At 47.1% G+C, this 21,971-nt stretch overlaps 1 protein-coding gene across 1 annotated transcript in view; it reads left to right on the forward strand.

The window, feature by feature from the left end:
* Positions 1 to 21,971, forward strand: part of Aco2 (aconitase 2) — a 43,386-nt gene that overhangs the window by 15,885 nt on the left and 5,530 nt on the right. The window contains exons 2-11 of the mRNA XM_048445080.3: positions 1,014 to 1,150; positions 7,451 to 7,709; positions 12,175 to 12,267; positions 15,352 to 15,510; positions 15,715 to 15,865; positions 16,886 to 16,990; positions 18,189 to 18,280; positions 19,398 to 19,503; positions 21,135 to 21,292; positions 21,486 to 21,559. Coding sequence (XP_048301037.1) covers positions 1,014 to 1,150; positions 7,451 to 7,709; positions 12,175 to 12,267; positions 15,352 to 15,510; positions 15,715 to 15,865; positions 16,886 to 16,990; positions 18,189 to 18,280; positions 19,398 to 19,503; positions 21,135 to 21,292; positions 21,486 to 21,559 — 1,334 coding nt within the window. The remainder of the gene's footprint in view (positions 1 to 1,013; positions 1,151 to 7,450; positions 7,710 to 12,174; positions 12,268 to 15,351; positions 15,511 to 15,714; positions 15,866 to 16,885; positions 16,991 to 18,188; positions 18,281 to 19,397; positions 19,504 to 21,134; positions 21,293 to 21,485; positions 21,560 to 21,971) is intronic.

The following is a 21,971-nucleotide window of genomic DNA, read 5'->3' on the forward strand; positions in this document are numbered from 1 at the left end:
TGCTGTATAACAAACAGGCCTCAAATTACAGGCTTATAGCAAGTCGCCAGTTACCTTTCAGAGTTTCTGTAGTCCAAGAGTTTGCGGATGAGCTCACTTCAGCAGGTATAGTCAGGATGTGTGATTGGTTCAGTAGTAGAGTGCTTGTCTTACATGCATAAGGCCCTGGCCACTACTGAAAAAAAAAATTGGTTTTTCAAATGTTGCCTAGGGTTGCAGATATCTGAAGGCTTGTGCTGGAGTAGAAGCATTCCTTTGCCAGGTGGATCACTTTCAAGGCTTTGCTGGTATTGACAGGAGGCCTCTGTTCCTCTCCGAGGGGACCTCTCCCTGGACTCCTTATGTCTTGGGAACATGGTCTTCTCCCGGGTCAGCTCGAGCCAGAGGCTGCTTGACAGAGCTAGTCCTTTAGTGGCCTACATTAAAAGTCACTTAGTATCACTTACCCCTTGCATAGAAGTCAAGAAGTGTACTACATGTTAGAAGGCAAGGGAGCCATGCAACACCTTTTGGAAGGGTGAGGTAATGACCAAAGCTTAGGGCAGGCTTTTCTCATTCATTCTTCTATCTAGGAAACATACATTTGATGCTTCGTGCGGTGTGCTAGGTAGTAATGGAGCCTTCCTCCACCCTCAGGGAACCTACAAAGTGGGCAGAGTTCTAGCTGTAGCGTGGGCTTCAGAGCTGCTGGAACTTTCATACACGGTATCCCTGAATGGTCCCGGACTGATTACATCCCTGTTACTGGCTCCCCTAGCTCTTTCTTCAGCTGTTATAACTTATGTGGTGGAACTTGCCTTTGAACCAGTGATTTGGCTATGAATTCTCCCATTTCCTCCTTTTGGGATGGTTTCTGTGGCTCCTAAGTCACCCATGCTTCAGTTAAGGGAATCAAGGCAACAGTCATAGAGCAGCTCATGACACTTGATTCCTTTTTTCACCATGTGGACCTGCCTTTCAAATGTAGATACTTGAGAAACCCATTCATGGTACTGTTTTCTTCTGTTTTGCAGAAGGCCCTGGGTGTTCGGCAGTACCATGTGGCCTCTGTCCTGTGCCAACGGGCCAAGGTGGCCATGAGCCACTTTGAGCCCAATGAGTACATCCGCTATGACCTGCTAGAGAAGAACATTAACATTGTCCGCAAACGGTAAGCCTGTGGAGAGCTCGAGGTGCCGACTGAGAGCTGCTTCCCTTCCAGAAGGCATCGGGAGTGATGGTGGCAGGAGCTACTATTTAGGAAACAGGCCCCTGTGGGGAAAATATTTGCTTTGGAACTACTGGCCCTTTTCCAAGGAATTATAGTAAAAGGCCCAGAAGGCTAGGAAGTGTGGTACATGCCTACAATCCCAGCTCTTGAGAGGTGGAGGCAGAAGCATCAAGAGTGTCAGAGTAGAGAACTACCTTCTAAGGCTCTAAGTTTGTTGAATGGTGAGGCCTACAGTCAGTCCAGTTCTGAGTGACTCTAATGACCCCAGCATTGGTTCTATTATGATTATTATGATTATCATTAATAAAATAAAAGTAATAAAAAAGTATAATTAAAAATTTTATTATGTATACAGTGATCCGCCTGCATGTATGCCTGCCTGCCAGAAGAGGGCACCAGATTTCATTATCGTTGGTTGTGAGCCATTATGTGATTGCTGGGAATTGAACTCAGGACCTCTGGAAGAACAGCCAGTGCTTTTAACCTCTGAGCCATTTCTCAAGCCCCATCTAGTATTATTTTTTAAATTATATTTTAATCTATTGTGTGTATGTGTGTGTGCACATGCTGGCCATGGTAGTGTATGCCTTTAGTCCTAGTACTCTGGAGGCAGCCAAGGCTACACAGAGAAACCTTGTCTCTAAAAACTAAAACCAAAACCAAAACAAACAAAAAACCAAGTATCCTCCAGGAACTGATGACATCAAAGTGTAGGTAGTTCTAGCCAGACTCTTAGCTTTTTCTCAAGTGCAGCCAGAGTGGAGAACATCGTCCTCACCAACACAGGACCTTGTACAAATACTTTTCCCCAGGAAACACTGTTTATTTTATTCTTGAGACTCTCTAACTGCCCAGTGGGAAAATACTGGATTTTCCTTTCGTATTCAAGACTTGTCCTCTTAATCATGCTGGCACAGAAGGGAGCTTCCTGCTAACTTGACCAGGAAGTATTACTTGCCATTTAGAGTTTGTTTGTATTTTTTGTTTTTGTTTTGTTTTTGAAACAAGCTTTCTCTGTATACCTTGGAACCTGTCCTGGAACTCATTTTGTAGACCAGGCCGGCCTCAAACTCACAGAGATCTACCTGCCTCTGTCTTCTGAGTGTTGGGATTAAATGCATTGGCCAGCACTGCCTAGCTGTATTGGTTTGTTAAGGCAAGGTGTCTCTGTGCAGCCCTGGCTGTCATAGAACTTGCAGTATAGAAAAGGCTGGCCTCAAACTCAGAGAGATCCACTCATCTCTGCTTCTCCAAGTGCTGAGATTTAAAATGTATGCCACACCCAGCTTGTCATTTAGCTTTCACTATAAGCAATTGACTGAAGCAATAAAAACACCTTTTTCTTTCCTCCTCCTGGCTATGAACTCTCTCTCATTTTAATTTTTTTAAATTTATTTATTCATTAAGTATACAGTGTTCTGCTTGCATGTATGTCTGTAGGCCAGAAGAAGGCACCAGATCTCATTTCAGGTGGTGTGAACCACCATGTGGTTGCTGGGAATTGAACTCAGGACCTTTGGAAGAGCAGACAGTGGCTCTTAACCACTGAGCCATCTTTCCAGCCCTCTCTTTTTTAATTTTTAACAAATTTATTTATTTTACATCCTAGCTGAAATTTCCCTTCCCTCCTCTCCTCCAAGTCCCTCCCCCACTCCTCCTCTGTTTCTGTTTAGGAAAGGGCAAGTCTCTTATGAGTATCAACAAACCATGGCATGTCAAGTTGTAGTAAGACTAAGCACTTCCCTATGTACTAAGGCCAGTATGAGGAGTAGGGTCCCAAAAGCCAGTAAAAGAGTTGAAAAACAGCCCCTGTTCCCACTGTTAGAAGTCCCACAAGAGGACCAAGCTTTTAAGGCAATAGAAATATTTGAATTTTAAAGAAAACAAAAACTTTCACTGATTTTTTTTCCCCAATCCTGTGTTAATCAGAGAATTTAGTCACTATCTGCATGTTCCTGGCACTCAGACATGGGTTGTTCTGTTGTCACTATTGCTGTAAACTAGTGGTCCTCAGACAGTTGGTTTTGCCCCCAGGAGATACTCAGCAGTATGTAGAGACATTTTTGGTTATCTTTACTTGAGACAGTGAGGGGCTCTTATTTGGGAGTAGGTAACACCACTAACCTTGCCACGGTGCACAGGATAGCCCCGTAGCAGAGTCACCTGGCCCCATGTGTGCAGAGTGCCAGGGTTGAGAAACCCTGCTGTACGTAGGGAAAAAGTGGACATGGGGCTGTTCTAAAACAGCTGTATTCTAAAGAACTTTTCTTATTGTTTGAGAATTTCAAACATGCATGTTATGTTTTAATCAAGCATGAATATACAGTGGATGTGACCGCATCCACAAAGCCTGAACAAGATCAAGTTAGTCTAAAGAACTTCAAAGTAGACTAGAACATTGCCAGGGGACTCTGCTCCACCCTGTGCCTTTGACAGTAGGATCAGATTCTGTTTTCAGGAACTAGGTCTCTGCCACCCAGAACAACAAAGGGACAGATAAACATAGAGGACCCAGTTCACCCTCAGTCACAAGAGGATGTAATGATTAACTGTGCAGAGTTTTCTGGTTTGTCAGGCTTTAAGTCTTTTACTGTATTTAGTGTGCCTGTTCCTCGTGGACCACACTGAGGTCATCAGGCTTTCAGGCAAGTGCCTACACTTGCTGAGCCATAACTCACCAGCCCAGTGCCAGGTTGGTTTGTTTTGTTTTAAACTAGCATTTCAGGTATTTGCTTTCAAGGTCTTGGTACTGTTTTTCCGCTCTCTTGGGCCTAGAAAGAGAAGCTGTGTTCCACTCAGTGAGTCATTACCACCCACCAGCCTGGAATATGCTGCTGCAAACCGACGGCCAGCCCCTGTACCTCAGGCTCCTGCTGCTTTTAGTAGAGGCTCTCATGACGCAGACCTAGAGGTTCATAGACGTGCTGGTTGAGCTGCTGCACCGCACAGCCAGGGCCTTAGAGAAGAGCTCTTAATTCAAGGACTAGGGGACTGTGAGGTTAGGGGTGGGGCTCAGGCAGGCAGAAGAGAAGGAAGGATCTGCATTTGCTGCACGCTCATGCTGGCAATCTCAGTGTTGGCTACAGCAGAATCCAAATGAAGGCACAGGCAGCAGCACACCCTGCTGGCTCCTCCTAGTTACGTGTGACAGTTTTGGAGCCTGGGGAACTCACTTTTCTTCCTCATCTGCACTGTGAGTTTAAAATGAGCTATACACACAAGGTGCTTAAGAAATCCTAAAAGTTGGGCTGGAGAGATGGCTCCGTGCTCTCTTCTAGAGGACCCAAGTTCAATACCTGGCACCTAGGTTGGGCAGCTTACAACCAACCGCATATTACTTCAGCTCCGGGAATCCAATGCAGTCAGTTGGCCTCTGCAGTTACCTATTTACACATGTCCACATAGACATATAAACAATACATCTTTTTAAAAAATTTCAGAATGAAGTACCCTGATAGTACTCACCTTCAGTGACAGAATGCAGATCCGTGGTGGACTGGGAAAGTCAGAAGAGTTATTACCAGAGGGCAGGAAAGAGCTCTGGGGTGTGGCAGATGGGTTCAGCCGGTTTGTGTCTCTGGTGGTGAGGTCTAGGTACAAGGCCTAGCACCTCCTGAGCTACCTACTTCCCAGCTCCAAAGGAGACCCTATATACATTTGTCAGTGTGGTTCCACCTCAGGAACGCTGTTCCTTGAGGGTATCTTTGTTAGTTTGTTTGAGGAGGATAAGGTCTGGCTCTGTAGCCCTGACCAAATTGTCTCTGAGCTATGTCAGCTATGGTGGCATGCATCTGCAAATTCTAGCAGCATGTAATTCTAACACCCAAGAAGTAGAGACAGTAGATTTTTATTTATTTTTTTTTTAATTTTTTTTTTTTTGAACTTGAGGCCAGCCGGGCTATAAAGTAAATTCCTGCCCCCGAAAACAAGACAGAGGTACTGGAGAGCTGGCTTAACAGTTAAGAGTTCGTACTGTTTTTCTAGAGATCCCAAATTTGATTCCTAGAATCCAAATGGCAGCTCATAATCACTTGTAACTTCCGTTTAAGAAGATATTACACCCTCTTCTGGCCTCTGTGAATTCTGCATGCACACACAGTGCATCGACATACACACAGGCAAAATGCCCATGCACATAAAATCAAAATTGTCCATAAATTAAAAAAAGAAAGTTGCCTTTAATCCCAGCACTCAGGAAGCAGAGGCAGGAGGATCTCTGTGAGTTTGAGGCCAGCCTGGTCTACAGAGTAAGTTCCAGGACAGCCAGGGCTACACAGAAAAACCCTGTCTCAAAAAACCAAAATAAATAAATTAAAACAGCAACAATATAAACTATATAAACTATACACACATTCACATTTACAGATTAGCCAGGTGTGGGGGTGTATGCATGTAATGCCTGCATTGGGAATGCTGAGGGAGGAAATTGAGGTGTGAGGATTATAAATTGGAAGCTAGCCTAAGCTACGTAGCTCATTTCTTAAAAACAAAACAAGTAACCAAGCAGTAGTAGCACATGCCTGTACTCCCAGCACTCAGGAGGTTGAGGTAGGATGGCTGTTGTGAGCTTGAGGTCAAGCCTCAAAACAAAGGAGGTGCTGTAAGGATAAGCTTTGGACTCCAGTCTTGTCCTGTACTTTGAGGCAGGTAGATGAGGGGACTCCATGGGGAAGCCAGTTTGTTTATGTAATCTCTTAGTAGGTTTAGTAACAGGATCAGCTATAATCCAGAGCTTCTGACTCTGGGTGTCAGATCACCCACACCCACGGCCTTTGGGCTGTGGGTGACTGATGCTTTCTAGGCAGTCTCAAGGTGATCTGAAGTTTCTGGAATCGAAGTGAGGAATATATGGCTGCTGTGTTGTGTTGGCAAACAGCAAGGTAACTAGCAGGGTATATGGAGGGTTGGCTGGGGAGCGGGAAGTACTTGAGTCCTGGCAGAGTCTGTGCCTGTTTGAGGGATTGGCTCGATTGCCATATTTGTCTTTATGTGGAAGGGAGCCATGAGCCTCCAAAAGAGTCGGGATCTGGGAGGAGAAGCCTAAGTGGGAGGTGGAGACAGAGGCCAAAAGCCACACCTCTCAGGTGCATGTGAGTGAAACTGACAGGGAAACCTTGCGAATAGAGAAACAGGCATGATGCATGCAAGGTGGATATTCATGCACTGTGTTGCAGCAAGCCAAGTGAAGGCAATGCTGGCAGGGTTCCTGTGTCTTAGGATGACTGAGGACACAGGAGAAAGTGCCACCAGAAGTAGGGGCTCCAAGACAGGACTCAGGCTGTCGACTGGGTTTGAGCTGTTAACATCTCTCTGCTGAAGGCTCATGTGCTGGAATGTTTATTAAATGACAAGAATGTAATTAAGGGCTGGAGACATGGCTCAGTGGTTAAGAATACAAGCTAATCTTCCAGAAGACCTGGATTCAATCCCCAGCACCCACATGGTGGCTCACAACCATCTACAGTGGGGCCCAATATCTGATTTTGGCATAAAGTTGTACATGCAGGTAGAGCACTCATACATATAAAATAAATAAATATATTTTTTAAAAAGAATGTATTTAGGGCTGGAAAGATGACTCAGAGGTTAAGAGCATTGACTGCTCTTTAAAAGGTACTGAGTTCAATTCCCAGCAACCACACAGTGGCTCACCACCATCCAGAATGAGATCTGATGCCCTCTTCTGTCATGCAGGCAAGCATATATTAAATAAAATAAAATTTTTTAAAAAAAGAATGTATTTAATATCAGATGAGAAATATATATTAATACCTGTTGGATAATAGAGTAGTGTAGTAGAAAAGCAAATATTCTTTGAGAAAACTAGTCTTGTTATCTTATGTTTATTTTTATTTATTTATTTTAAGGAAGGACTTCATCTAAACCCAAAATGGCTTTTAGCATAGCCTTTAGCTTGCTACATAGCCAGGATGATATTGATATGATCCCTAGCCCCACCTCCCAATTGCTGGGATTGCAGACATGCACCACACCTGCCCTGTCTTCTGTGATACTGACATTTATATGACATTCACGTAAATTTCAAATCACCACAGTAAATACTTCTCTATGTCCTGGAGATGCCACAGGAACAACATTGATTTGATCCTGCTCAAGTGGATCTTGGGATCCTGCACACAGATTCTCCTATGCCTGCTCATTGCTATACGCATAGAGAAGGAGAAGCTATGGCAGTTGAGTTGCAAAGCTGCTACCAAGCTGCCTTCCTTCTGCCCATAGGTTGAACCGGCCTCTCACTCTCTCAGAGAAGATTGTATATGGACACTTGGATGACCCAGCCAACCAGGAGATTGAGCGCGGAAAGACCTACCTGCGTCTACGGCCTGACCGGGTGGCCATGCAAGATGCAACAGCCCAGATGGCTATGCTACAGTTCATTAGCAGTGGGCTGCCCAAGGTGGCTGTGCCATCAACCATCCACTGTGACCATCTGATTGAGGCCCAGGTTGGGGGTGAGAAAGACCTGCGCCGGGCCAAGGTGAGCCCCCGAGTGGGGGGGGGGGGGGTAGCTGGGTGTGGCATGGGGAAAGGGAGGTAGAGCCCATGTTGCAGTCTGCTGGAGCATTGCTGAGTTCTACTAAGCTGCTTGACTCAGCCTTTTTTCATTGTACTGAGGATCTGAGGATAGATCCCAGAGCCTCCTGTATGACAGGCAAATGCTCTACCACCGAGTCATTCCCCAGCCCCGAGCTTTAGCGTTTGTGTTTGTTTGCTCGTTTGTTTTTGTTTTTCCAGCCAGGGTTTCTCTTTGTCTGAGAACTTGTTCTATAGACCAGGCTGGCCTTGAATTCACAGAGATCCACCTGCCTCTGCCTCCTACCACCTGGTTGGCTTTAGCATATTCATATTTGTTTTTTAATGATTTTTATTGTGTGTGCATTTGGTGTTGTACCTCCATGTATGTCTGAGTGAGGGTGTTAGATCCCCTGGAACTGGAACTGCAGGCAGTTTTGAGCTCCCATGTGAGTTGTAGGAATTGAACTCAGGTCCTCCAGGAAGAGCAGCCAGTGCTCTTAACTCTGAGCCATCTCTCCAGCCTCGGGTTTAGCATATTTCTTTTTCTTTCTTTTTTTTTTTTTTTGAGACAGGGTTTCTCTGTAGCTTTGGGGCCTGTCCTGGAACAGGCTGGCCTAGAACTCACAGAGATCCTCCTGCCTCTGCCTCCTGAGTGCTGAGATTAAAGGCGTGAGCCACCACCGCCTGGCTAGGTTCAACATATTTTTAAGACTTGCTTTTAATTCTTCCAAATAGTAGAAATAAAATCTCGTGTTGTAAAGATGTTAGAAAATACCAGTGTCCTTGGTCTTCGCACAGAAAACATTCTCGGCTGTTAGAAAGTGCTGCTGCTGGGCTGGGGAGGTAGCTGCAGGCTTAAGAAAGCACAGGTATGTGCTACAGAGCTACAGAGAAACCCAGTCTCAAAAAAGAAAAAAAAGTGCATACTGTTCTTCAGAGGACCCACATGAGGCAGCTCACAACCTATCTGATACCTCTGGCACCTCCATTAAAGCACACACACACACACACACACACACACACACACACACACTTATAATAATAAACAAATAAGCAGGTGTGTGGTAGTGCACGCCTTTAATCTCAGCACTTGGGAGGCAGAGGGAGGTGAATCTTTATTCTGGTCTACAGAGTGAGGTCCAGGACTGCTAGGGCTACATAGAGAAACCCTGTCTCAGAGAGAGAGAGAGAGAGAGAGAGAGAGAGAGAGAGAGAGCGCGCGCTGCAGAGCCAGGTGTGCTGGTACATAGTACTGGTGCCTGAAGTCAGAGTTCTTTCTGTCCCAGTAGCCCATCTTCCTATATGTGTATCCATGTCACATGTGACCTCTCTCCAGTTCTCTTTTGGCCCCTGGGGTTCAGCTAGGGAAAAGGATGGAGGTTCCTGTGTGTAGCAGCACCATGAGTTGATTCTCTCAGCTGCAGAAGGGGTAGGCAGATCTCGTTCCCACTCTCGAGCTCTCATGCTGACAGCCTTCTTCCATGCCTTTTCTTTGGGGAGGTTTGCTAATGGCTGTGTGCCACTGAAATTGCCACTCAGAGCCGAATGCCCCATCTTGTTATGAACTCTAACCCATGCCTCCGAGCTTATGGTACCTTCCTGAATACTACTCCTAGACCTGGCCCTGGCCCTCCCAGCCCTAGGCCCGCCTGCTCTCTGCCCCTGGCAGTGGGAGTGGGTGCTCTCCAGGGGTCACTGGCAAGACGTGAATGCTGGCAGGCCTACGGCCCAGCTGGCACAGAGCAGAGCGTGTGATTGAAAGTGCTCCAGCTACACGGGTCAGCCTGGTTCACTGAGCCTCTCAGACCCTTGGGAGACACTGAGGGTAGCCAGCCTTCCCATCTTCCCATTCTAGTTTTTCTTTTCTTCTTCTTCTTTTTTTTTTTTTTTTTTTTTTTTTGGTTTTTTGGTTTTTCAAGACAGGGTTTCTCTGTGTAACAGTCCTAGCTGTCCTGGAACTAGCTCTTGAAGACCAGGCTGACCTCGAACTCACGGAGATACGCCTGCCTCTGCCTCCCAAGTGCTGGAATTAAAGTTGTGCACCAGCACCTGGCCTCCATTCTAGCTTTTCTCACCACTGTTAGCCACCCATAGAGTCCTAAGGGGTACAGTGGCACTTTCCACTCAGCTGAGAGCAAGTCCTGTCTGCAGGCTCGTAACTTCCACATTAGCTGCCGAGGGGTGATCATGTGACATGTCTTTGCTGGGCCAGGAGCTGCAGAAATCAGGGACCTTGGAACAGCTGCCACAGCCGAACCACCATTTGTGGTAGAGATGTGGCTCACAGAACCTTAGATTTCAGATCTCATCCCTTCTTGTGTTCAGCAAAGGTTTATTTACCGAACATTCATTGCACGCTAAGTGCGATGGCAGGAACTGTTACTGGAACTAGATTAGCAGGGCCTGTCCCTCACAGATCTTAAAAGTTCTGTGTGGAGAAACAGAGTCAGAGTCACTGCGATGTCAAGGGAAATTGCAGGTTCTGTGCTGTAAGAAAGAGGTCTGGTTGAGATTTGGGGAAGGGGTGGGAGCAGCTCCTTTGGGGATGGGACTGTAAATTGACCCTGAAACAGATAATTGAAGGAAGGAATTCAAGACAGATTAGCAAAGCCCAGGGGTGCCGGAGCATGCCAGGATCTTGCCAGTAAGTAACTCTAGCACTTGGGCAGTGGAGACGGGGATCAGGAGTTCAAGATCATCCCTGGCTCTACAGTGAGTTTGAGGTCAGCTTGGTCTTTGTGAGCCCTGCCCTATCTCCCACCACCCTCCCACCTAAATAAATAAATAGATAAATGAGCAGATACACAAAGGGTCCTGTGACAGGAAGAAACTTGAAGCTTATAGAGTGAAGAGAGGACTGTAGGCTTGAGCCCTGTGGGAAGAGGGAATGTACAAGGCAGGCAGGACCTTGAAAGCTATGGGAAAGGCTGTTTCTATACCCTAGAGTCCTGGAAAGACTTGTCTAGGTCTGTTTCTTGCTGCCCTAACAGCCCACTACAGAGGAGGGAAATCATACACCATAGAGGCTCATTCAGCTCCATTCTAAAGGATGGAAAGTCTGGGCATCTGGCAAGAACTTGTGTGCTGTCCTGAGGTGGAAGGGCAAGCAAACGTGGGCGAGCGGGGAAAATCAGGCAGGTCTTACTCCTTTATCAGTACTACACTCCACAATAACAGTGTCTATATTTACGAGCACAGCGGCTCTTTAAAGGTCCTACTTAACAGTCATGCCCGACTTTCAACCTGAGTATTGAAGAGACATGCAGATTTAGAAGGGGAGGGATATGGTCAGTTCTGCATATGTTTATCATCTCACAAACATACAAATGTACCCACCCTCCTGCCCTAGGTCCCAGTTTCGCAAGTGACTGGTTTGTAAAAGACAAGGCCAGTGTGTTAATTATAAATTAGAAAGGGATTGCTTTGGTAACACAGCTTGTCTGCCATTCTTTTACTTGGGGACCAAGTGGACTCTCAGAAGGACACACTGGAAGACAGGAGCTTAAAGCTTTTTCCAGGGTGTTTACCAAGTGTGGGACCTGTCCCTCCTTTTCAGCCTTAGATTCCACCGTGACACTGTCCCTTTTGTCCCTGATCAGCCTCATCAGACCCAGCTGTGCTGTGGGGCTTCCCTGCCTGCAGGAACCTGGGAGCAGTGGAGCTCATCCTCTTCAGATCAGTGCCCACCCAATTAGCAGCCTTCATCTGGGGCCTGCCAAACATATTACCAAGTGCTGTGCGCCTGCTATGGACTGGTACCGGCTAGGTGCTCTCAGGTGGAGTCTTGCACCCTCTTCAGAGGCAACAGCCTTGGGTTCTGTCAGGATTCTCCAGGTCTGTGGTTGGACAGGCCTCACCTGAACTTCTGGTTTTCCATCTCTAAAATGGATTTGACAGCAGTCTTGTCCCACCTCCTGAGTTGTGGGGCTGCTTAGCTTGATGTTATTTGAGTTTCCACACAGGTAACCACAACTCAGTGGAGAAGCAAAACCAGAATGTCCACTTGGTCCCTTACTTCCCTGTGATAGTCCCCCTCATTCTGTGTCCACCCTAGTAGACAGGTACCATATGACACACACCCTTCGCTGTTGGCACTGACTAGGGAATCGAGTGCCGGAGGAGGCTTTCTTAATTATCCTTCTACAAAGAAACTGAGGCGCAGGGCAGGGCAGGGACTTGTTCCCAAACTGTCCCCCTGGCCAGGTGTCATGGAAGTGGAGCTGTCTCTGCTCCCCTGTCTCTCTCCCTGGGCCTGCCAGCTGAAACTGCAGGCCAGCAGCCAAGCCCTCTGGAATTATTTTTAGAAGCCCTACGAGAGAAGACTTGTATTCACAATGCCAGCATGTCAGCACCGTGTGGGAGGGAGTGTGAAGTGTGAGGTCATTCAAGATCAAACTAATGCTCTGGTTATTGATTTGTTTTAATAGGACATCAACCAGGAAGTGTATAATTTCCTGGCAACTGCAGGTGCCAAGTATGGTGTGGGCTTCTGGAGGCCTGGATCTGGAATCATTCACCAGGTAACACAGAGCTTAGCCTGTCTGCACAGGCCTCAAGCCCAGGTTTCACTCTGGTAATGAGAGCATATTCCAGGCCTGCTGGGGACTTGAGGCTTAGGAGAGATGAGCAGGAGTGCTGGGGCCATATCATCCTGAGTACTGGGATTATAGATATGTAACTGCAGTTTATAGGAGTAGAGATGCTTGAGAGCTTACGTAGAGAAAAGGATAGAAGTTAGATATGTTTGTTCATACCTGTAGTTGAAGTGCTGTCCTTTATATGGTATTGGGGAATCCCAGACGTACTTCTGAGTTACATTCACTAATAAGCTGTTTTGTGTGTATCGCTTTTCTCATAAGTATTAAGTCCAACTGTGTAGGTAGCTGATCCAGGGGATGTAAAGCCCTATCCTGACTCCCACAGGCACCAGGTGTTCACATGGTACATAGATCATACATACATACATTCATACATATAAATAAATAAACAAATCTAAAATAATTTTTAAACATAATTATAATTATTTGTGGTGCTGGGTTATTGAATCCAAAGCCCTATAAAGGCAAGGCAAGTACTATGCCAGTTGAGATGTTTCTCATGATAAATTTAAAAATAATAAAGATGTTAACTTATTAGTACTTACCACAACTTTGTGAAATAAGTAGTTTTACTATAATATACAAATGAGGAAATCGAGGCAGAAAAATTAGTATCTTCACTCAGTGACAGTTTTTGGCTAATTGTGCAGTAGGGATCTGGCCCTGAGGGAGAGAGTGCTCAGCTCCGCCATGATGCTCTGCAGCCTGTCCTTGTCCAGAGCACTGCTGGGTTCCCTTTACCAGTTGGACACTGCAGGGTGGAAGTACTGATGCCATGGGCCATGTTAACAGGTCCTTTTCCAGAGTCTTCTAAGACTGGTTTCAATTTGGCAGACAGTTTTGTCCACAAAGCCATTATGGTAGGCACACCTATAATCCTAGAACACAGGAGGCTGAAGCAAGAGATTGTTGTGAGTTTGAGGCCACCCTGGGCCACAAAGCTGAATTCTAAAGAGCTTGAGCTACAATGTAAAACCCTTTCTCAAAATAAATAAATAAATGTAGGCCAGGTAGGGTGGCATACACCTTTAATCTCAATATTGAAGGAGCAGAGGCTGGTAGATCTTTGAGAGTTTAAGGCCAGCCTGGACTGTATATTGAGGCCTTGTTTCCAAAAACAAAATGAAATTTGTGCGTGCATATGATTCAGAGAGGGTCTGCCTTCCTTCCATCAAAGGTGGCTGCTGAGGACTAGCCTGGTGTATGTTCGTTAACTACCCATCCTCTGCGTTTCCAAGGTGACTCTTCTCCCTACTCCCACCCCAGGCAGAGCAGCTGACTCAGGCTGTCATCTGACCCTGCTTGGGCTCCTGGCTCTACCCAACTTTGAGATCAGAGCCAAGAGTGGATTACTGCATTGCCCTTTGGACAGGGCTGCCAGGGTGACAGGGCTGCCATGCCACACAGTCAGCAAGGACCAGAGTGTATGAAGGCAAATGGGCCCACTCTCGGTTGGCCTTTTGTTACGAAGGGCACTCCAATCCAGGTATCCCTCATTCCATTTTAGTTCAAAGGTCCAGGTCTTTTTTCGGCAGCTCTTAAGTGAAAATTGAGACAGTGAGTACAAGATGCCCATACCTGCCCTTGGCCCCCTACTAAGCATTCAGCATGATTCTTAAGACATAACATTCCCAGGAACCATGTGTTTTAGTCACTGATCTGTTGCTGTAAAGAGACACCATGACCAAGGCAACTATTATAAGAGAAAACATTGAACTGGGTACTTGTTACAGCTTCAGAGGTTTAGTCTATTTTTATCATGATGGAGAAGCATGGCAGCATTCAGGCAGACGCTGGAGCAGTGGCTGAGAACTACACCCCGATCCCTAGGCAGAGGTCAAGAGACTAAGTGTCATGCCCAAGGCCTCACAAAAACCAGTAGGTGGTAGAGCAAACACCCAGGCAAGGTGGGCTGGACATCTACGTTCCCATGAGTCCAGACCTCGGAGGGCTCTGGACAGTGGGGTGGGACTGATGTGGGTACCACCCCTGCTCTCTTACCCAGCATCTAGAGGGCACTCATCCCCTGGCTTTTACAGCTAGGAAGAGCTTGTGATAAAGCATCCCTGGCAAACAGGGCAGGTGATGAGCAAGTTGCTTGTGTTCTCAGAGCCATCTGCAGGGTATGAAGGCTTAGGAAGAATCATCTCAGACATTGGAGAATCTCGCTACATCTCGGTACTTGCTTAAATGCCCTGTGGGGACTGAAGCCTGTTCCTGACAGAACTGTCTACCCTGATGAGAAGCCTGGGAGGAATAGCTCCCAACCTGGGCAGTTCACTGCATGAGCTGAGAGTCTGTTGGGAGTTCTTTCTTCACTCTTGTCCCAGGCCATCGCAGGGCACTCTTATCTTATCCGGAAGTTAAGATGACCTGAGTGTTAGTATTACTATAAATAAGGGGACTGAGGCACAGGGAGGCATTTACAGGCCCAAGTCACACAGAGCTGTTCATGAGCCCAGGCCACCTGGCCATATAAGAGTAGCTTAAGGGACTGGAGAGATGGCTCAGTGGTTCAGAGCATTGCTTGCTCTTCCAAAGGTCCTGAGTTCAATTCCCAGCAACCACATGGTGGCTCACAACCATCTGAAATGAGATTTGATGCCCTCTTCTGGCCTGCAGGCAGACACACAGACAGAATATTGTATACATTATAAATAAATGAATAAATATTTAAAAAAAAAAGAGTAGCCGGGCGGTGGTGGCGCACGCCTTTAATCCCAGCACTCGGGAGGCAGAGCCAGGTGGATCCCTGTGAGTTCGAGGCCAGCCTGGTCTACAAGAGCTAGTTCCAGGACAGGCACCAAAAACTATGGAGAAACCCTGTCTCGAAAAAAAAAAAAAGAGTAGCTTAAATGAGGCTGCTCCCTACCCCATACTTCAAGAATACCTGGGCATGGCTGGGTGGTCTGGTGTCAGTGGGGGCAGTGCAGCAGATCCTTTGTTGTGTCCATTTCCATTCTGTGCTGAGAGCTTTTAAGCTTAATATCTTTGGTTGTTTTTCAGATCATTCTAGAAAACTATGCATATCCTGGAGTTCTTCTGATTGGCACTGACTCCCACACTCCCAATGGTGGTGGCCTGGGAGGTATCTGCATTGGAGTAGGGGGTGCTGATGCCGTGGATGTCATGGCTGGGATCCCTTGGGAGCTGAAGTGTCCCAAGGTGAGGGCTAAGAAAGGACTTGCTCTGGGCTGTGGGGGTGCATGGTGGACTGTGGGTTCTGAATGGCTGAGCCAGACTAGGTTCTCTTGTGGGAGAAGTAGAGCTGAACAAGAGGAATGGGAATGCAAGCTCTATTCCTTGATTCCTACCTGGATCATAGTATGTGGTGTGTGGGGCCTGTAACTGCCTTGCCCACTGTTTCAGGTGATCGGTGTGAAGCTGACAGGCTCCCTCTCTGGTTGGACCTCACCCAAAGATGTGATCCTGAAAGTGGCAGGCATCCTGACGGTGAAAGGTGGCACAGGTGCTATTGTGGAATACCACGGGCCTGGTGTCGACTCCATCTCCTGCACTGGTGAGGATGACAGCCCCACACAGTGTCCCTAACTCTGGGCTAGGTCTCATGAACCTGAAGCAGAAGTTGAAGTGCCCTTCCCTTGAGGCGGTCCAGGCAGGGTGTGAGCTGAGAACAGACCTATAGAGTGAGGTCAGGCTAGAGTCAACCTGCTGCTCTGATGGAACAGCTGAAGACCACTGTACGGAGACAGCAACTTCCTTGTGACCATGCAGAGTTGGGAGCCACACCAGTTTTAGCTTCTGTTGCTGGGACCTGGCCATGAACTATACAAACTGTCTTGGATGATCCATAAAAATCCCAGAGGCTCTGTAGTAGCCTGCAGAATTATTATATCCTGTAGGTAACGAGAGCTCATTGTTACTATTGTGACCCATCCCAACTGGGAAGTTACTAACAGACCCTAACAGAAGCCAAGATGCTCTGGTCCAAACAGTGGTGCCATTCCATTCTTTTTTTTTTTTTGAAAAGGAGTCTTACTTTGTTGTTCAAGTTGGCCTTTAACTCCCTGAGCTCAAGCAGTCCTCATGTCTGCACCTCGCAGGTAGCTAGGACTCCAGGCACATATTCTGTACCCAGTTTATTCCATCCTTATCACTCACACTCAGAAATATTTATGTAACACCGCGGTGTAGCTGAAAGAAGGCAGAGCACCAGGTAAGCAGACCTAGAACGAAGTCCAGTGCCAGCATTTATTTCTTTATGATGATCTTGAACCATGCTAAGCAGGGTAGACACAGTAACTTCTAGGCAGTGGCTGGCCATGGCCAGCTTCAGTACCCAGTGACTCTTGTGCTGTGCTGAGCAGAAAAGCCAGACTCTGAGCTCTGAGCCAGAATTCTGCTTGTGAAGGCTGAAGTCCCTTCACTGGCCAAAGACTTTGAGGGCTGAGGACCTATTGTCCTAGATGGCTTTGTAGACAGTAAGGCAGTGATGCATCCCTTTGCATGAGAGGCTTTGTGCCCACCTTGCAGATATGGGGCCCAGCAACCTCATGCCTTGGGCTCTGTTTCTCCACAGGTATGGCAACAATCTGCAACATGGGTGCAGAAATTGGGGCCACCACATCAGTGTTCCCATACAATCACAGGATGAAGAAGTACCTGAGCAAGACAGGTCGAGCAGGTGAGCTCATAGGGGCGGAGTGGTGTGAGCACACATCCATGTCCTTCTGTCCTGAGGGTATGAGTCCTTAGCCTGCTGCCCCTAGGCTTGCTGCATGCAGAGGCACAAAAGTTCCTGTAGATAAATGACCGATGTGTGAGCGATTGCTTCTAATTATGGTGTCTGTACTTCTCTTCAGCCTCTGAAGGGTCTGGCATCTACATTAAATATCCCTGCTATAGGCTATCCATGTGAGTTTCACAGGAAAGGGGGCTGAATTCTGGTCCTTTCTGGTATAGTTCCCTGTGTCCCATACAGGAAGCTCTGGAAGCAACATAGGTCTCTTCTGTATAACTGTTCCCTGACTGAGGGAGCTTCCCAGCTTCTCCCAGCAACTTTCCTGACCTAGTTTGATTTCTTTGAAGCTCAAAGAAGGAAATAAAGGACTAGAAACTGGGAAGGGAGGGCAGTGTGAGTGAATGGGTAGAAACTACAGGTTAGGGGCCCTGCGAAGCTGGGAGCCTCCTGAATCCAACTGGAGTACCTGTCACTCCTTTCTCCATCCAGTGACTTTTTAAAAATTCTATTCCTTGGAGAGATGGCTCAATTGCTCTTCCAGAGAACCTGGGTTCAAGTCCCAGCAACCACATGACAGCTCACAACTATCTGTAACTCCAGTTTCAGGGGTTCTGAAACCTCCCATGGCAAAACACTAATACACATATAATACACATAAAATTTAAAAAAAAAATTTAAAAATTCTGCTCCTCACGGGTGGGTGATGGTACACGCCTTTAATCCTAGCACTCAAGAGGCAAAGACAGGTAGATCTCTTGAATTCTAGGACAGCCTCGTCTACAAAGCGAATTCCAGGACAGCCAGGGCTACACAGAGAAACCTCGTCTGGGGGTGGGGGGTGAGGACCATTTGCTCCACACACGCTGTGTGATGGAGTGTGCTTGTAATCCAGTGCTCCATTTTTCATAACCTGCCTGTCTCCCGATGTCTCCTCATTCTCCATTCACTTATAGCCTCTGCAGAAGGCTAAGTTCCTGGTGGGCAGGGACAGCATCTTTTGCTGTTGGATTTGTCCCTCTGTTGGCTTAGTTACTGCCTGGAACCTGCTGTTTGGTAAGTGGCAGGTATCTGGCTCAGGTGTACAAATAAACAACGTCTCAGAACCAATTTCTGTTTCATTTTCCTCCTTTGTTGATTCCAGACATTGCCAGTCTTGCTGAAGAATTCAAGGACCACTTAGTTCCTGACCCTGGCTGCCAATATGACCAAGTGATTGAAATTAACCTCAATGAGGTGAGGGCGGGAGTAGGGTTTGGGGGACTGCTAAGGGTGGGACTTTCCATTTTTGGCTGGGGGATGAGGGGATGGGTCCTACCAGTACACCCAGCAGGACAGCTGGTCCTTGGTTTCTAGGCCTAAATCAGGCAGGAATGGGGGATAGGTAGAAGGAGGAGATGGCATATGGCCATGGAGAAAGCAAGTCTGATATAAGTGTCCATTTGCCACCCCAACTTTAGTGGAGGCCAGGAACTTGACTTGGGGACTCATTTGCTTTGAGTCCATAGGGCACACTGCCGTGGATTGGGGTGCTGAGGTGTTTGGGAGCCAGGAAAGGCCTCTAGAGAAACAGAAGCCAGGCTGTGTGAAATTCAGTGCCAGCCTTGGTTCTAATGCAAGCTGATCTGTCTCTGTAGGCCTCATTTCACCAAGGTAGGTGTGAGCTAAAGGCTAGTTCGTGTAGTAATAGTCTGGTGTATTGATGGCTGTGTGCCAGGCACTCTGCTGTGCATATTGCATTTGTTAATTCTGCCATGTGAAAAGCTGTGGTCTGCTGTCAGAAGATTGCAGTAGGAACATTTTTGCTCATCCTGACATCTAGTAGTATAGTTGAACCCAGAGCTCTCAACTTCTAGAAAGCTCCTTACACGGGTCCGTGTCCCCAGCCCTCGTCTTTTTACTGTAAGACAGAGTCTCACTAAGTTACTCAAGCTCACCTTGAACTGACTTTGTAACCCAGGTGGATTCTATACTTTCAGTCCTCCTGCCTCAGGCTCTCAAGTAGCTGGAGTGTGGGCCTCATCACCAGGACCAGCTCCTTCAAAAGCAGTGTAGTTTGGGAGGTGATGGGCTTGTGAGGCTGATGACCCCGATCATTTCTGTACCTCTATCATCTACTTGTGACCTGGAGTGGAGCACATCACTCTAACCTTCAGTTCCTATGTGTACCGTGTAGAGATGAAGACAGCCTGATAGGGCTGGGAATTCGGGTGCCGTGTGCGACCTGTCTCCTGGGACAGAGCTCGACCCATGAGAACACGAGGAGCCTTTCCTTCTATAGAAATGTGGGGAATCTGTGAAGCAAGTCCATCCTATTTTTGCCTCTCTCTGCTCCTTGCCCCTGTCTTTTCAGCTAAAGCCGCATATAAATGGACCCTTTACCCCTGACTTGGCTCATCCAGTAGCAGATGTGGGCAATGTGGCAGAGAAGGAGGGCTGGCCTCTGGACATCAGAGTGGGTGAGTGCCTTCCACCTGGTTGGGTTAGTAGGTGTCTGGGCCAGCAGCTCTGCCCAGAGCTATGGACACTCATCTTTATAGTGCTTCCTAAGGCAGGCCCTTTCTGCAGCAGGCATGAGTATTCATTCATATTACCCCTGCTTGATACAGAAACATATTTATTGTAATGTAGTGAACATTCACAAGAAGAGTCTTAAAACACCTCTAACTCCAACCCTAACCAGAAAATGTTCTTTGAGAGTGTTGCTGCATGGCTGTGTTTATGAACATGCACATCTTTCTGTAAGCATACTTGTGTATGGGCACAAATCAACCAGTCGTGCTGCTGTTTACACACTTTACCTGTGCGGGTGCACTGGCTGGGATCTGACACAGCCTGGCTGTCCAGAGCCTGGGTCCTGCACTCACAAGGCCTTGGTTTGAATCCTGGCTCTGCTACTTAATAGTTTGTGCTCTCAGCAAGTTGCTCTAGACACAAACCAAGAGGAAATCGGCTCACTGTTCTTCAGCTGACGCATGGAAGGCATCACTGTGGAACGGAAGGAGGGCTCAGAGTTGCCAGAACAGTACAGCTCGCTGTTACACTCAGCTTCCAGATAAACAAGAATCATTTTTGGTATAAATGTGCCTATACCACCTGCTAATACACATTCTCACTTAAGAAGAGAAACTTCAGAAAGCAAGCCTGGTTCTCCACCTGTAACTCAGGAGTGATAGTCGAATTTGCCCCTTTTCTAAGGGTGAAAAGAATTTTCTATAGTGTCTAGAATTAAGTAATATTACATAAAATGCTCACCCTCACTAGTTTGAAGTAAATTATTTTTTTAAAGAGATGGTTTAATAATTAGAAAATAAACTGCTGGCTAGGCATGGTGGTGCCTGTTTTTAATCCCAGCATCAAGATGCGGGGCAGTTGAATCTGTGAGTTCAAGGACAGCTATCTTCCCAAAAAAAAGGAAAGAAAAAAGGTGGCAGCATTGATAGGAGAAACTTGATATCGATAGACAGTATTCTGTCATTCAGTTCTGCTGATTCTTTTTTTTTTTTTTTTTTTTTTTTTTTGGTTTTGGTTTTTCAAGACAGGGTTTCTCTGTAGCTTTGGGTCTGTCCTGGAACTAGCTCTTGTAGACCAGGCTGGCCTCAAACTCACAGAGATCTGTTTCCCGAGTGCTGGAATTAAAGGTGTGCACCACTACTACCCAGCTCTGTAGTTTTTCATAACAAGATTTTTCTTTTTTTGAGACAGGGCCTCGCTATGTAACCCTGGCTATATGCTAGAACTATCCATGTAGACCAAACTGGCCTTGAACTCACAGAGATCCGCCTGCCTCTGCCTCACAAGTGCTGGGATTAAAGGCATGGACCACCACCGTCCTGCATGCTATTGGGTTTTATGTGTACCTAAGCTTATGTATAAATTGGTGTGAAAGTGGTTTTGCTATGACCTGTTTTCAGTGTCATGGTCAGTAAATGTTAGTGACTGGATTGTGAGTAACTTTCTTTATTGCTTCCAGCCTGTCTGTTAGAAATAATCTCTGTGCCAGATCAGTAGGTGAACTCTGTCCAGGTCAGATGGAGACTTCTGCTCACAATCTCCCGACTTGACTACTTTACCACCCACAATATACCAGGTTTGATTGGCAGCTGCACCAATTCAAGCTATGAGGACATGGGACGGTCAGCAGCTGTGGCCAAGCAGGCACTGGCCCATGGACTCAAGTGCAAGTCCCAGTTCACCATCACGCCGGGTTCTGAGCAGATCCGTGCCACCATTGAACGGGATGGTTATGTGAGTATCCGCCTGTGTCTGCCCCCGGCCTCCTACCATGCCTGCTGACATATGCTTCAGGATAGGACAGGCCACGGCCTGTTGGGCTACGGCAATGCAGACACAGCTTTTCATCCTCCAGGCTGCTGTCTCACTCATTGCCATCAGCCTTGTGCTTGGCCTGACAGTTTCCTGCCCTCTTTGTCCCCTGCAGGCACAGATCCTGAGGGATGTAGGTGGCGTTGTTTTGGCCAATGCCTGTGGCCCTTGCATCGGCCAGTGGGACAGGTAAGCAGGACATCCCTGAGAGGTCAGCCTCTGTCTCCTTGGGTTCAGAGTTCTAGAATAAATGGTGGAAAGAAGATTCCAGCCCAAGGGCTCTGGTTCCACAGACTGCTACAAGTTAGAAGTCCTTGTCAGACATGGCTGGGCACCCAGATTAGAAAGAGCCTTATAGAAGCCCTGAGCGGCCAGAGACTGAAACCCTGGCAGGCAGGAGAAGCCAACAAAGGCTGCATCGTAGCAGGCAAGTGGTGGTTCTGATGGAGCTGCCCAGGCGAGGAGACTCAGACCTCAGGCTGGACTGTGCCTCTCTTCCTCAGTCTCAGATGCAACCCAGTGACCTTGAGGTTGTCCCCTGTGCTGAGTGCTTGAGTCCCTCAGAGGAGGCAACTTTTCAGGGCATTCCCATTCCCCTCCT

This window comes from Myodes glareolus, chromosome 19, assembly GCF_982192425.1.
Source record: "Myodes glareolus chromosome 19, mMyoGla1.1, whole genome shotgun sequence".
In the NCBI taxonomy this organism is placed as follows: Eukaryota; Metazoa; Chordata; class Mammalia; order Rodentia; family Cricetidae; genus Myodes; species Myodes glareolus.